At 48.2% G+C, this 15,901-nt stretch overlaps 1 protein-coding gene across 3 annotated transcripts in view; it reads right to left on the bottom strand.

Annotated features, from left to right (window-relative positions):
• Positions 1–7,622: 7,622 nt before the first annotated feature.
• Positions 7,623–15,901, bottom strand: part of PIK3R3 (phosphoinositide-3-kinase regulatory subunit 3) — an 83,800-nt gene continuing 75,521 nt past the window's right edge. For all 3 annotated transcript variants that reach the window (XM_054073118.1, XM_009561937.2, XM_054073119.1), the window contains one exon: positions 7,623–14,583. In XM_054073118.1, coding sequence (XP_053929093.1) covers positions 14,382–14,583 — 202 coding nt within the window. In that variant the 3' untranslated portion in view covers positions 7,623–14,381. The remainder of the gene's footprint in view (positions 14,584–15,901) is intronic.

The following is a 15,901-nucleotide window of genomic DNA, read 5'->3' as shown; positions in this document are numbered from 1 at the left end:
ACCCAGGAGCATCCCTGGCTTGGCTCTGTGGTCCCTCAGTGAAGCAACTGGGCAAAAGCCTGAGCTGGACCATGGCTCTGGCTGCTGGTTTCAGTATCATCTTACATTTCTGACATACATATTTTTTGTTTTTCCCTTTTGCAAGAGCACTGGGTGCCAGGAGGGAGAGATGCATCAGAGGATGGACTGAACCCATGGACCTGGTGGCTGCAAACTCCTCTCTGGTGGGCAGCCAGCTCTTCCACTTCACTAGAAGGCCAAAGTCTCCCCCAGAACTGGCTCCCAGAAAGCTCTGCAGGCAGCACATGGGGAGACAGCACCCCAGAGACGTTTCCCTTGGGGTATTTCAAAGCAGATGATACAGGTCTTGAGGGGCTGGGATTAAGGCTGGGCTTTACTCTGGCAACGCTCGTTAATCCTGGAGAGGAAGGTCTCTGGGAAAGGAGCTGCTCTCCCGGGTCACCTGCAGCAGAGGGTTACGTTCCCCGTTCCCCGTGAAAAGAGCGTCGTTGCTGCCTTTAATCTCTGACTCTGAGCTGAGTTGCTGGGATGAGCCAGGCAGCAGCCCTCTAAGCTGGCTCTTCTCTGCAGGATCCACCTCCCCACCAGGTGCCAACCCGTCACTGGGTAGGGGGAAAAAGCCCCATTGCCCCCACGTGGGGCTGCTGCAGTTCGGGGTTCCCTGATCCTGCTCCTGCGGCTGCGGCAGCATGGTGGGGTCTCCGATGGAGTGAGGGGACCCTTTTGTGCCCGCAGGTGCTTCGCTGGAAAGCAAAGGGCTACCGACAGCAGCGGGGCTGGGGTTTGGCCGGCATCCCCGCGCAGAGCCGGTGATGGGTTCCAGATGGCCCATGGGCACACGAACCTCGCTGCTGCATGTTTTTCAGCAGCCGGGCTGCAGGAGGGTCCTGTCCAAAGGCAACATCCTTCAGAAGGTGGCTGGCGGGGCTGGGGGGAGGAGGAGGAAGGGAAGGGGGATGGTTTTATTCCCTTGACTGTTGGCTCACAGGGCAGTGGTGGCCTCACAGGGCTGACTCCATTTCTCCATCCCATCTGTCTCCTCCCATCCTTGTGCTGGAAGCTGGCGGCAGTGAAGGAGCGCTTCCTGCCACCTAAAAATATTTGGGATGTGGGCAGGGAAGGCTTGGCCTCACGCTGCGTGGGTGTATGGGCTGATGGAGATCCGCCCTCACGCTGCAGGAGGGAAGAGCCAAAGCCTGGGCTGAGCGTCTGCTGGGGAGCAGGGGCCCCATCCCCCCGCTTTGCGCTTAGGGTGGGGGAGCAGATCTTAGGCAGGTGACAAAAAAACTGGTTGGAAATCCAGCAGGTTGGTGGCCTGGTCGGAAGGATGATGCACATTCTCATCATCTGAAAGGCCACCCTAGCATGCAAGCTCCTGGGTCCTCTGGAAGGGGCATGGTTTGGGAGGAAGGTGCCCTCCACAGCTGTGGTGTTGTTCGGGTTTCCCACCCTGAGTGAGGATGGGGTTTATCAGTCGGGTTCAGAAACCAATCTCTGAGCTGAAAGTGTTGGATGTTTGTGCCTACAGTGACACTCAAGCAGAGGGATTTCTCTCACTCAGGAGGACTCTTCGGTGCGAAGGAGGGGTGCTGTGTTGTCAGAGGGGCTGTGGGAGCCCCACGCTGTGGTGCTACATCCAAAATCCCTCGCAGAAAAGGCAGCTGAAGCCTTGCTCTGGGGGTGAAAGCAGTGACATGTGAGGAGGCTGTGCATTGCGTGCACCCTGCTCCCAGCAAGAGATTTCCATCCCAGAACAGCAAGGAATTTCTCCTAGAAATTATAAACACTCACAAAAATTATGCCTTGAAGTAGGAAGGAAAAAATGAGAGCAACATGGAAAAAGAAAGAAAGTTAAAAAAGTCCCAGCATCCCACCCCGTGCCCAGGATCAAAGCTAGGTACCTTTTGGACAGAAATATTCCCGGGTTTCTTTGGCCAAGTCACTGCTGTGAAAGGCTGCTTTGTTCCCGGGGCCTCAGCCTCACATTTGCCCCTGTGGACTTCGCTCCTGCCAGCAGCCGGGGAGGCTGAGCTCGGTGCTGTGCCGGGGACAGGTGCCAGCGGCTGGTGGGGACCGACCCGGCTCTGACTCAGCGGCAGCGCTTTGATGGGCACAGAGGAGCAGGATGAGGAACTGCTGCTGCTCCTCTCTCCGGCCACCCGCCCGCCACTGAGGGCAGGTATAGAATACCCAGAGGTATTTTATTCCGTGAGTGATGTTGGTCCAAGTGCCCTTACATTCCTGCTTGCCCCCTCTTCCTCCTCGATTCCTGTCTTCTCCTCACATCTTCCCGAACTTTAGGCCAAAGTTACACTCTTTATTTTCTTTAAGCTATTTTTGTTGTCGTATTTCATAAGCTGCACGGCTCCATGAAACTGGAATTTCCCTTCAGCAGCTGTTTCTAGGTACAGGGCACTCATCGCCTCTGCAGTGCTGGGGATGCTCTGGTTTGGACAAAGTTCTCCTTGCCGGAAGCAAGTGAATTGGGGTCACACATCCACCAGGTCTTGTAGCATCCAGGTTATGAATCCTCCAGGTCCCAAATCTCAGGTCCCACATCCCCCTCTATCTACATCCCTAAGGTCCTACATTCCGCCGGACCCATATCCTCAAGATCCTATATCCTTGGGTCCCACATCGCCCTCACCCACCCCCCCAGATCCCACCCTGAGGGCAGGAAGGACTCTGAAGCTGACTTATCCCCTTTAGCTCCAAAGTGTCTCACATTAGACCAATATAAATCCTTCCCAGGTCTTGAATGTGGTCACATTAACTGGTTTTGATGGATCCGATGTGGGGCGGGAAGGATGGCTCTGGCCGAAGCCCAGCCCGGAAAGCTCGCTGGGGCTCTCGCTCAGCCCAGAATTGCGGTGGGGAAAACTGCCCAGAACAGGCCGGCCCTGTGCAAAAATGGGAACCTGTGTTGCTGATGAAAAGTGCTTTCTTTGGGTAGGATGTTTGTATTTCCTTTGGCAGAAGAGCTGCGGGAGCACGCACAGCACCTGCCGGGGGCGGGCAGGCTGGCTCTGCTCCCAGCGCACCCATCCAGACCCTTCCCTTGAAAGTGGGAGGAAAGGGAAAAGGTTTGGGAAACCCTCCAGTGGTGGTTCTGCTTGAAGCAGGCTTGCAGCTAGCAAGTGCCTCGTCTGGGCAGAGAACCGCGACGGCAGCCTGAAAAGCTGGGATCTCTCCCAGGAGCCCATTCAGGAACCCAGGGAGAGTTTTCTGCTGGTCTCACAGCACCTATGGGATGGACATCCTGCCCCTCCTGGCATCCTGGTCTGCCCTGGATGCTCCAGCCCAGGACATGCCTTTGTTCACCCCTGGGGCCCTGGACAGTTAATACTTCTCTTCCTGCTGCTTATCCTTCTTCTGGGAATCGGCCCCTGGACTGCTTTGGTTTGCATCACGGCTGCGAGGCTGAGCCAGCTGAGCATGAGAAGCCAGGGCCGGAGGCTGCCTGTGCTCCTCCTCCCGCTCCGAGAAAGAGTTCAAGGCTCTGTCCCGCAGCTTGGAATGGGGAAGGGAAAGGACTCCAGAGGTAGATGGCTGAGCAGAGGAGAGCAGGAGCCTCCAGGGAAGCTGGAGTCAGGCTTTGCTCCAGGGTGTGCGAGTCAGTGTTCAGTGTGGAGTAGAATCATAGAATCACCAGGTTGGAAAAGACCTCTTGGATCATCGAGTCCAACCATTCCTATCTGCCACCAAACCATGTCCCTGAGCAGCTCATCTACCCATCTTTTAAACACCTCCAGGGATGGGAACTCAACCACCTCCCCGGGCAGCCTGTCCCAGTGCCCAAAAATGACATATAGACGAGTGGATTCAGGGCCTGTAGGAAGGAAAGTGACACTGGGCTGCAGTGAAGTGATGGAGGTGACGCTGAAGTCCTTCACCAAGGCCCTTGTGCCACAATGGACATAAAAGAAGTGAAAAGCTTAGGGTTATTGCCCCTCCACCGCCGAGGATGGGTTTGGAGGCAGAAGGGTGGGCAGCAGCCCAGGCTGGTGCTCTGCAGCGCCCCAGGGAGCACAAAGCTGCTGCACCGAGGGTGCCCTGGCAGTGTGTGCCCTACTCATCTCTTCTCCACAAAAGGGGTTCAATTTCCCCAGGGAGAAAGTTTTGCCAATGGAAAGCACAGATTTGATACAAACCCAGAGAGGAAATAATAACCAGTAAAGCAGTTTGTCTTGTCCCGGTCAGAGTAATGCCTCTGTCCTTCAGACCTTCCTGGGTGCTTGGATTGTATTGGTAGAGAAAGGCTAACACTGTGCCAATTGACCCAAAACTGTTGCGTTGTGTGTTCCTCCCCCACCCTTGAAAGCATTGTCCAGAGTAAAATTTTATATTTTAACGTTTTGCTCCAGTTTGGATGAAACGTGGTGAATGAGATTTCACATGAGATGTAGTTTCTGGGTCCACAGCCAACCCTGATCTGCTGGCTTACTTGAAAGCTGACAGCCCCTGCTCCAAGCTTGGACTTGATGCTCTGGGGAGGGAAATGCTGAATCTCCTGTCTTGTTGCATGGAATTTGGGCTCATTGCCAGGGCGGATGCTCCTCCAGTCTCTCAGGGCTCACACAGGTTGTGCATCCCTGGAGGGGTCCCATCCCTGCAGAGGATGCAGGCTGCACACTCCTTCTTGGGCACCGTTCCACCCACCCAGCCCCCAGTCATGGTGGGGACTGGGTGAGAAGAAGCTGCCCCGGCTGTATCTCCACGCTCAGCTGTTTTGTCCATGGCAGAGGTACCTGATGGTTCCCATGCACTGGCCATGCGTGTTGGAGTGGGATGGAAGGGACAGGTGACTACATCCTTTGTGGTTTCCATAGGGAAATCCCTACCCTTTTGGGCAGCTCGAGGCACGGTGTAGGCCCACCGTAACAGCCTTGTCATGAATTTATGAGCGTGTCTGCAGTACTTTGAGCTACAGCTGTTGGTCATGTTGCTCCTGCCGCCCAGCAACATGGTGTCTACTAAACTAATCTATTAGACTAAAATAAGTCTATTTTGAGTGCTGAGACCAAGGAGGAGAAGCAGAGCAGCTTGGTTGCTGCAACAGGCCCATGGCTTCCGACTCATCATAGAATCATAGAATAGTTTGGGTTGGAAGGGACCTCAAAGATCATCCAGTTCCAGCCCTCCTGCGATGGGAATCCCTGATGGTCTGAGCCAAACTCTTATGCCTTCCATCGAGGCATTTTGGCTGGGGGAGGACTGGCTTTGGAGATGATTTTTTGTTTCCTTCAGATCTTTTTGACTATGAGGATGATCCTCTTCCCACATGAATGTCCTGCATCAACCATCTTGTGCCCTGAGGGAAAGGGAATCCTACGAAAGCATCCCAGGGTCCATCCATCCTGCACCTCTGCCCTGTGGTGCCGTGCCTGGGGGGCTGCTGGGCCATCTCCTGCCCCCAGGAAAGGTCCTGTGTGTGACTTGCAGGGCGGAACCCAGCGGACTTGCAGGAAGCTTTGTGGTGTTGCCGAGGATGGAAAAATCCCAGGGATCTGCCCTTTCTCCAAGAAGACATCTGAGCTGGGAGGTGTTTTTCTTTCCACCCAGTCAGCACGGCTGCTTGGAAATTTCCTACACCGGCTCCCGGCTGTAATGTTTTCATAACGAAACGACCCATCTGGCAACCCCTTGAAAAATGATTCGCCAATTAGTGACTTACATCTTCCCTGCAATTCTACCTCATTAGCCCTTATTAAAAAGAAATACATTAAAAATAATAATAAAGAGCCAGTCCCCAGGAACGCCTTGCAGAGTCCTCCCAGTTTCTTGCTGATGTTTCCCCTTCGCTCTCCTCCCGCCGGGGTACCCAGGGGTAACGATGTGGCAGACATCAGCTCACCATTCCCATGGCTCATCTGTTGGGTTCCACGTGGCTCCTGCCGCCTCCAGGTGATGAAGCTGGGTGAGCTGCATCCCTCCAGCGCTGCGCCCCATCCCTGCGGGCAGCAAGGAGCACGCAGAAGGCGCCCCAGGTCACTGTGCTTTCATGTGGGGCATCCTCCTTCCTGGGTGTAAAGATGCTCGAGTCAGCCTTCAGGGGCCACACGGGTGCTCCCTGCTCCCCTGCACCATAACCAGGGGTGTTTTTGCCCTTTTTGGTGCTCCCCACCTGCTGGCGGAGGGGCCTGGGGCTCGAGCGATGGCAGGAATGCTGACTCAGCAGCTGAAAAGTCTTACTTGGCAATATGAGAAAATGCTGGCACAGCATTTTTGGGGAAATGGTCGACTCGGGGGGGGGGGGTTGCAAAAACATTGCTCAGCAGGCAGCAAAAATGTCGACTCATCGGGTTGTAAAAACACTGAGCTGTTTGCAACCCGGGCCAGCCGAGCCACGCACGGACCCGTTCTGCCCCTGCCCTAATTGTGTGAGGATGCTGCCGTGGCGTCCTGTCCGACTCCTGGGTTTAAGCGGTGAGGACACCGCAGGTTTGCCTTTGACAGCCACCACGCTTGCCCAAACCCTTTGGGCGGCCACCCTCAGGCTGCCCCCTGCAACTCGTGCTTCTCCTCAGCAGCTCCCAAGACCTCAAACAGAAAATGCAAAACGTGCTTATGGAAAGGTACCCTCCTCCTGAGCTCCCAGGGCTGCAGGGAAGCTGCGCAGTCGGTAAATCCTGGTCTTGTGATGTTGCTGTGGCTGGACCTTGGCACTGGAGCGTGCCGGGAACCTCCTGCCAACACCTGCGATTGGAATGGAAGAGGCCAGGCAAGGCCACCTGCAAACTCACTGATTTTTCAGTGGCCCCAGTGCCTGGAGCTCCTGAAGGAATCAGGAAACCAAATGGTGATATCCAAAACTCCTGCGAAATTAAAGATCTAAGCAATCTGAGCAGGCCAAGTTGGGTCTTCGGGAAGGCGGCTTCAGCGCTGCAGCCCCCGCTCTCCCCCCCAGCACCACGAGTGGCGTCACCAAAAGTGGTTCTCCCTAAAGGCAGGGGATGCAACGAAGCATGCAAGAACATTGCTGATGCCTCCTGCTCTCTCTAAAGACACTGTAAAAGGATCGGAGGAAAGGCTCCATTAAGGACGGTGTGTGCTACGTCTATTCCTCCCTTGCTTCGGCCCCAAGAGGGTTTTGGGTCCCGGCTGCTTCAGCTCCAGCTGAGAGCAAACTGGACCTCCGTGAGCCTTGTTTTTTAAACTGCCTGTTAAAGATGAAGCTCATGGCCTCGGCTGGGAGACACAAACACAGCTAACACCACGACAGCCTGATCACGCTGCAGTTCTGAATTTATTAGAAACAGCTGTCAGTACATCCTTCTAAAACATTACATGTCAATGTGCTTTATTGCAACTTTTTATTGCATTTTTTTTTTTTTTGATCTAGAGCAAGTAGGCCCAGGATGCGTAGTGTCTGGGATTTAAAAGCCCAACCATCTATTAAAAGAAAGTACAGCAAAATTGTAACACACCTGGTGACAAGTACAGTGTTGCATTACTGAGCTAGAAACTACAGGATGACTTGTCTGAAAACACTAACATACAATTGGTTTCCTTATGAAGCAGTTTGTTTCTTTTCTTTTTTTTAAAGTTAAACTACATGAATTCCTTTTTTTTTTTTTCTTTCCCCGCCCTCCCCCCTCCCCCCCAACTACACCATAAACGACAGAAGAACAGGTTTTACACAAATAACAAACAAGAGTACCAAAGTTACATGCTGGAATTCATCCGGAAAACAAAATAATTCCATAGCTTCTGGAGAAGCAGGTTCTTAACAGATGCAGTTTCCCTTAAAGAAAATAGAATTCAAAGGAAAGCGGAAACATTAATGCAAAGGTTGTACAAAGGAGTGTGCTGTTATTTCAGCCCTCAATACAAGATCAAACACCCACTCATGCTTTACATTGAACCACACCTTATACAAAGAGTCCACTCACGAAGGGACACATACCAACACCACCCATTGCACATCAGCTCTGGACGGGGGAGCCTGGGGGTCTACTCAAACGTGCAAACGCTCACGGTATCGTGCGGGAGCGCAAATTTCCTTTTGCTAAAGCCTTGCTTGGAACAGAGTTGAACGCTTTGTCCCAGAGTCAATAACACCCCGATTCAATTCAGTTTGTAAAACAAGTAGTGACCCCCAAGGAAATCCAGAGTTCAGCATTTCAGAAGCACATGTGCAAGATGAACACAAGAAACTCCTTTTCATTTGACAAAAACAAACCCAATTCTGCCTGAACGCACGGCAGAATGTGCAAACAGTGAATTTTGTTTTATTTTTAAGGGGCAGTGCCACTTACAGCTAATGCATATAAATGTGTACGTGAATATATTTTACATATATCTATATACATACAGTACATATACACACACGCACGCGCACACACACAGATGATGCAGACCATTACAATCCCGTGGTGCAATAAACAGCCAGATATACAAAATTAACAGGTTTCGTCAAACATATCTTTGCTGGATGTAGAAGTCACTCACAAAAACAAAACAGACCAAAACCCCAACCAGCTGACGGAACACGAAACCCCACTGCACCCGACGGAGACCTGAGGGCAGCTTATGGCTGGCCCCAGCACCCGACAATTCCCCTGAAGCAATGAGACTGATGCCGGAGGGGTGAGATTCACCCTTGGACCCTTTTTTTTAATCTTTGGATGCAATCATTTTTCCAAACGATCCCAAGCCCCTTGCTACGAGCACTTGGCAAGTGCACAGTTCGGCGCTGCTTAATAGCAGGGGAAACCTCATCCCCCTCCTTTGCCAATGCCGACCTCGCAGAAGCAATCCCAAGGGAAGGTGGTGAGGGGGGCATCAAATTAAAGCTGCTTTCTCTAATACAGGTTGATCAATGAGGCAGTTTTTCGATCAATATGGGCCCCTTCAAACTTTTCTTTTTGCCTCTGAAGCTCATATCACATTTTTTAAAGGTAAATTTTAGAACAAAACGTGAGTCAAGTCATAAAATACAGCGAGTCTATGCCAATAGCAATCAAAAGAAACGCAAATTCTGCATTAATTGAAAGGAGCCAGTCCAAAGACCAGCACTTCAAGCATTGTCATCATCTAAACAGTTAACCAGCTAAAGCTCCCGATCTGCTCCTGTGAACAGACTGGAAGCAGCTGAAAAGACTTCAAGGGAGATTTTTTTTTTTCCCCTTCCCATTTGGTGGAAAGTATTTCTGCCCACAGAATGCAAGATTCACAAAAATGTTGGACAAACTTCATCTAACCCCATCCAAAGCTACTCCTCACGCAGTACTTAACTAGCCGAGCCGCTTCACGAACAGGCCCACGTGTATCTGGGCTAGTGACTTGGTTCCCTTCTCCTGGCTGCCGGCGCTGTGCCAAGGGAAACAAGGGGATCAGCAATGCAAGTTCTCTTCCAACACAGAAAGAGGAGCAACTCCTTAAAGGCATCTCTTAATTTCCTGACTATCTCCTTGCATGCACATTTAAGGAGAGTACAACTGATTATTCTAAAGGGAAGGGTCTGCTCTGGCATCTCCTCTTTCTTTCGTGGTTCAAGGAGGTCCTACTTCATGGTCTGTCTACTCCTTCATAGAATTACAACCAAAGGGATATTTTATGATGCTGACCCTTCGTCTTCATTAAAGCTATTTGCTTTGAACGCTGAATTTGAGCAAGCCTAACCCCCGCTCCCCTCACAGCATCTTTGTTCTTCGGGAATGTTATTTTGATATTGCTGTTCCAAAAGCAGAGAATGCATATAAACAAAAGGAAACTTATACATATAAGAAAATCTGATTTTAAACATGTTCTAAACAAAACAACCCCCAACCCATCATAGTGCTTTGTAAAACTGCGTTTTGAACCTGTCTCTTACCCCTCCTGATCCACAAGCAGTACCTGTTTCATGTCTGCACAATGCAGCAAGCATACAAGACTCACTAAGGTTTCAGAGTTTTATTCCCTGTTAGTGTAACAAAAATAAAAAAATAAACAGACATTCAAAACCAGAAGCGAGATTGTTCAAGTACCAAATAAGGGGCTTTTCCAAACTTAAGGTCTGACACTCCTATAGCAATTCTGCTGTTTTTAAACAGCCACAGCATTCAGTTACAGACATAATGCCACCCCAGGCTACAGAGAGCTCAGGATGTGGGGTAACAAGGACCGTCCTGCTTTCCCTGTCCTCCCCAAAACAGCACTAAGTGTGAACATTCATTTCCACAGTCCCCATTACAGTTGCCTGGCTTTGCGAGGGACAAAGTTTGATTTTTTTCCCTGCTGTGACTTGAATTCAGGTATGATTAAACACAAGCTCTTTTCCTGGGAACGGCTTTCAGTTGTGGAAGTCTTGCTTACACTCATGTCAGCGAGAAAAGAATCAGGCCCATCACATTAAATGGAAAACTTCTTGACCATCTGCAACATCAAAAGGGATGAGTGTGGAAAGAGCATTTAATTTTTTGGCATCAGACAGAGGGCTGTTCTGGACATAACTCTGGATTGCAGTTACCAGTGGTGCAAAGCAGCGGCCCAATCCACTGCTGATGAGAATTAAACCAAACAAAACACAACCCCAAATCTAGAGGGCTCCTGTATCAGAAGGTGGACAATCACATATGACTGCTTCACACCCTAGTGAAGCATCTGTCGGGACATCCCTCTGTTTCTAGGTTGGTTCTTCCCATGCTAAGATTACTTGCAATCAAATAAAGAAACCAGTGGGAAAAGATTTATAACTTTCTACCTTCAAAGATATGGCACTCACGGCTGATGCAACAGGGCCAATGGCAACTGTGGAAGTAGACCTGATTTCCATCTATACGAATACAAAATACTGAATCACCCCCGATCCCTGCAAATATACTTCAAAACAGATTAGAAGAAACTGTGCATATTCGAGTTTCAACATATTCCCCTCCCCCTAACACTGTGCAAACGTTATTTATGTAACTCTAACTATATATTTAATACAATATGGGTCAACGAGATCAGTACTCCTCTAACTGCAGTCCGATAACAGGCAGCTGCTACAACAGTAAGACTTATTTCCCTCTCTTTCCTCCCAACGTTTTGACTCTTAAAACAAAAACCTTCTCACATCTTGCTGTTTTAAAAGAACTTGAGTTCCTTTGTTTTGCCCTTCTGTTCCCATTTCCTGTATTTGTTTTAGGCTTAACAGCTGCTTTTTGTACTAGGGTGTAAGCCTGCACCTCACAGACCCATTTCTGATTTCTCAGTCATACAAGCGTAGAACAACTCCTGGAAGCCATGGGTTTTCTCACAGGTCTAACGCCACTGAGCAAATAGAATTAGGCTGAGCACAATGAAGGCAGCAATGAACCAAGCCCTTGCCCCATGGATCACACCACCTACATGTGTCAGTCGTTTTTATACCTATTTTCATCTACCCTATGAGTGCAAAATAGATGCAAAAAGAAATTGTGCAATGGCACGTGAGAGTCAAAGGACAGCAATCGTAGCAGCTGGTGCCTAAACCAAACACAGAGATACAGTGGCAAAATGCAGCCTCAGAGAGCCTGCTGAGGATAACGGAGCCAAACACAAGGAACGTGGACATAGTCTGCCCACAGCCCTGAGCTGAAGGTTTGGGCAAAGCAGAATTTCAAAGAATACTTCAAGATGGCTTATCGGCTCCAAGTGCATCATTTGCAGCAAATACAACACCTGCAATCAGCAAAGAGATCTCGGAGAGCGAGAGGCCAGAATCCCAACTCCCTCACACCACTGTGAAGCCAAGCTACCTTCATGGACACCAATAGAATTACACTGTATTTACCTTGGCAGAGCCTGGACCGAGACCTCACAGGATCAGTCAGATTCCACTACAGGGAAACTTCAGACAGTCCCGCTTTGCTATCCCACTGCTGTCAGTACTGTGAGGGTGCGTCAGGATTTATGAGCCTGAAAGTAGACCTGTGCTTGTTTCAAACAAAACCGAGCCCTATCTAAAACCGAGGGAGAAGTGAAACGCTTCAGCCAGGTTTTCTCTGTCACAAAACGGTTGTCTCTGTCACAAAATCAGGGATCAGAAATATGTGCCCCATCAGCCTCAAACATTAGCATTGTAAGCGAGATTGCAAAGGCAGAGAAAACAATCACACACTCCATGAGGCGCCCGGCTATCATTTATGCCTTTGAACTGATTTCCCTCACCTGGCATCTGGACTCAGCCCAGCACCAAGGGAACAGCAGATGCACAAGAGGTGGGAGGATGACAGCTTTCCAGCTACGAGATTAGAACTGCAAGTTATCCAAGAGGCAGGGCAACTTTCTTTAGAAATTTCCATGTCTGTATACCACTGAGGAATCCATTCCAGATTTTCACTAAGAGCAAAGGCTACATCTCATTTTTCCATGAGAAGTGAGAGACAAGAGACATGAGCAAACGTGGGTCACTTTGACACAGCAACTTGCATGAATTTTCTTCTCTTCTCCCCCAGTTTTGGTTAAGTTTTGTCATGTTTAACTTAATCAGAATAGCAGCAACTACAGAATTCTTTGCCTGAAGATCACAATCTGTCCGATTACAAAGTGCCTAGGATGTGTCAGGGTCATTAGTGCAAAATAAAATATCCCGCAGGCACGCCAGGCAACCAGACTACCCTTCCTGCAATGGCTGTCAGCACCCCAGCCGCATCACTTCCCCGCTTGCAAATTCATGCCATTCAGCGAAATAATACTTCTAGTGTAAACATTAAACATCAACAAGCTGGGCACGGCTGCCCAGGCATCATAGAAAAATACCCCATTTGAGCAGGAAACCGGCCCCAGGGTCAGAAACAGGTCTAGAGCATTCTCAGACCTGCATGACTGTCTGCTTCCTGTCCTGTACAATGGGTGCATTGCAAGGGAACCGCTTCCAGTAATAGGAACAAAAGTAACTTTCAAGGTTGCACACTGAACAATTACTTTGCCAGTTGTGTTTTGATGCCAAGTGGTTCCATTTGCCAAACTTAGCTCTTTTTCATTTTAGAAGCTTAAGGAATGGAAATAAGCTGCTTTATATACTTTCCAAGGAAGGGATTTATGAGATGATTGTTGTTCTTGAAGAAGCCCAGGATACCCACTCCAGTATCTGACAGCAGCCCTCGCCAAAGGATGGTACCAGACATCCAATAACTGAGGAGTACGGCTCTCTTCCCTTCCTGTGTTTTGCATCATGTCCAAAATAACTACAAGGGAATTTAGATTATACCAGTGTAAAATCTTGCTTGGCTGCAGTGGTGTGAGAGTTCAGAACCCAGCTTGGAAAGAACAAATTAGAGGAGATCTATAATTGGCACGTTCACTTCTTGCAACTGGAAATGACTACACCTTGTGAAAGAATTTGCTACAATAAGCCATTGAGAAGCATTCGATTGCACCTACCTCTTCTACATTAAAATCAAGCATTACAAGAGTCTGTCATCGTTCAGAACAGAACTGCAACAGGTGAGTGCAAGCTTCAGTCTAGTTTACATTCTGAAGCACAGTATCATTAAAGACTGAAAACAGAATCCCAAGCTGAGGAATGGGAGGAAACGGGTGAAAAAAGAGGAAAGTGAGCAGTTACATCAGATCAGACAAATTTAGTGTTTTGAAGCCACACAATGTTTAGCTTTTCCTTTTATTTGTTTCAAGTTTTGGTGTAAGAAGTGTGTGCGGAAGCTAATGCAGCCTTCCCCGTAAGTGCTCAATCTAGCAACGAACAAAGTTTTGGCCTGTTCAATTTGGTTATAAATGTTTCCTTTAAGCGAAGACCTGTAGTGACATCGAAACCAAAACTTTGTTATTGTTGGCAAAAAAATAAAGCAACTTTTCTTTACAAGCATTCTTCCATTTAAATAAAAACCTGAAGCTTTCCCATAATTCCTTTGGTCTTCTCTCACCAAATTCCATGCTACCTCAAGACAAGCCCTGTTTTGGAAGTTCGGCTGAATTGCAGTGAAGCTGCTAAAATTAACAGAGAATTGCTGTGGTAGAGTTTCCCCCCTAGTTCCTTGGGAGCTTAAGACTGAAAGACATTACTGATGCCTCAAACAGAGGCTTCAAATTGTCTCTACAAGAACAAGAGAAAACAAAATCCAATTAAAAGTTCCACTGAAGGTGCCTGGCAAAAAATTATCTCCATAAAACGATGTTTTGCTTCCAGTATTTTTGCATGCGTTGTGTTGTTTATTCCCTTCATAAGGAAACAAAAGTATCAGTGGAAAAGCACAGCTGAGCTTTTAAGGTAGCACCAGGACACCTACACCCAAGTTGTCGTCTTGTTGCTGCTAGGCCTCTTTTTGATTCACATTCACAGAATCACTTCTTGTGCAAAACAAGCAGTCTAAGGAGAAAGAATGCCCTCCAAGTTCTAATAAAAATCGTAGAAAAGAATCCAAGATAGCCAATGCTTTCCACCTCCCCAAAATTTATCTGCAGAGAGAGGGGGGCATCTGTGCGTAGACAGGATAGGCAAGCCTGACATTTAGGGAATCATTGTGTTGGACAAGGGATGTCTGCTGGTAATGAAGAACCAAATCCTTGAGTGTGCTGTACAGGTTGTACGGTTCTGCAAACCCGTAACCTCTCGGAGTGCTGTAGATCACACAGTGTTTCACTTCTCCATCAGCTCTGCAAGGAAAGGAAACAGGAGAGGTTAACATCAAAGGACAAACACAAAGTGACAGTCCATTAACAATTTACTATCGCAGCAACCCTGTCAGTCACTAAATTACATAATGGAGGACCCAGTAGATGCGAGAAGAGGAGATTAATATAGTCTGTGAAGAAACAGTGCTTCAGGGCATGCGATTAAACACTCTTGCATAATAATCCACATAAGAGGCCTCTTCTGTTCCAGCAGTACAATTCCCTACTGCATTGTTCTCCAAATGTTTCTTGGAAAAAAAAAAAAATTAAAAAAAAAATCAAGAGCTTAACTGGGAAGATAAGCACCTGAAGTCAGCAACGACTTTGTGCTCAACTCATCTGGAAATGTTTCCACTAAGCAAAAAACGCCAAAATCCACAAATTCTTAGGGCCTACAGAGTATTTCATGAAATGCAGCACTAACCTTCCAGAAGCATTTTTTAAATGTTAAGCATGGCATGGGTTCAAGTTGGTTCATTATCTGAAGCCATAGCGACTGAGCCCCTAACTTGGCAAAGCAGTTACTGCAACACAGTCTTTCCAAAGCTGCTAGAAAAACCTGTCTGCCAGAAAGATCGATTATTATGTAATCCCTGTACTGGAGCCTATTGCAGTCCTGGTGACATGTAGGAAAAGGAAACGTTACGCCATCCCTTTGCCAGCTTGTAGTATCATACAAACTGAGCGGAAGTATCTGATGAACCCACCACTTCAGTGATGGCAACAAAAAGCGTGTTGAACACAGCAGATACTACAATCTTCAGTTACCTTGAGGTGACAGACTTTCACATATTCATGTGAAAGAACAAGCAGTTAACCTCATGTGAAATAAATCAACAAAAGCCATTTTGCACTACAGAACAGGCTTGAAGGATTTTTAGATAATGGAATCGGTATTTCTGACCTCCATTACACCATCATAAAACACAAGAAATCAATGCAAGGCTGTGTGAATGTCATAAGAACTACTTTGCACAAATAATGGTGATACTTCACAGGAGACATTATCTTAAACATAGAAAAGAGCATTCTAGAGTTGAGCATGTCTGAAGAGAATGGAAGATGTTACAGCCTTACAGGATCATTTTTCTTCTTCCCATGTGCTCCTTGGCAGGAAAGAATATGGAAGAATGTGGCCTTAATTTACTTATGACTGTAGATCTTTGAGTTGAGATACTTCTGAACTTCGTGGTAGCTACTGTGGCAACTGAAAAGACTGCTAGGACTACAATTATTACACATTTAAAGCACATTCTTGCAACAGAGTTTTTACCATGCTAGTCTTCCTGCAAACATGCAA

This window comes from Cuculus canorus, chromosome 8, assembly GCF_017976375.1.
Source record: "Cuculus canorus isolate bCucCan1 chromosome 8, bCucCan1.pri, whole genome shotgun sequence".
NCBI classification, from domain to species: Eukaryota; Metazoa; Chordata; class Aves; order Cuculiformes; family Cuculidae; genus Cuculus; species Cuculus canorus.
This window is presented reverse-complemented; position numbering and strand designations above follow the sequence as displayed.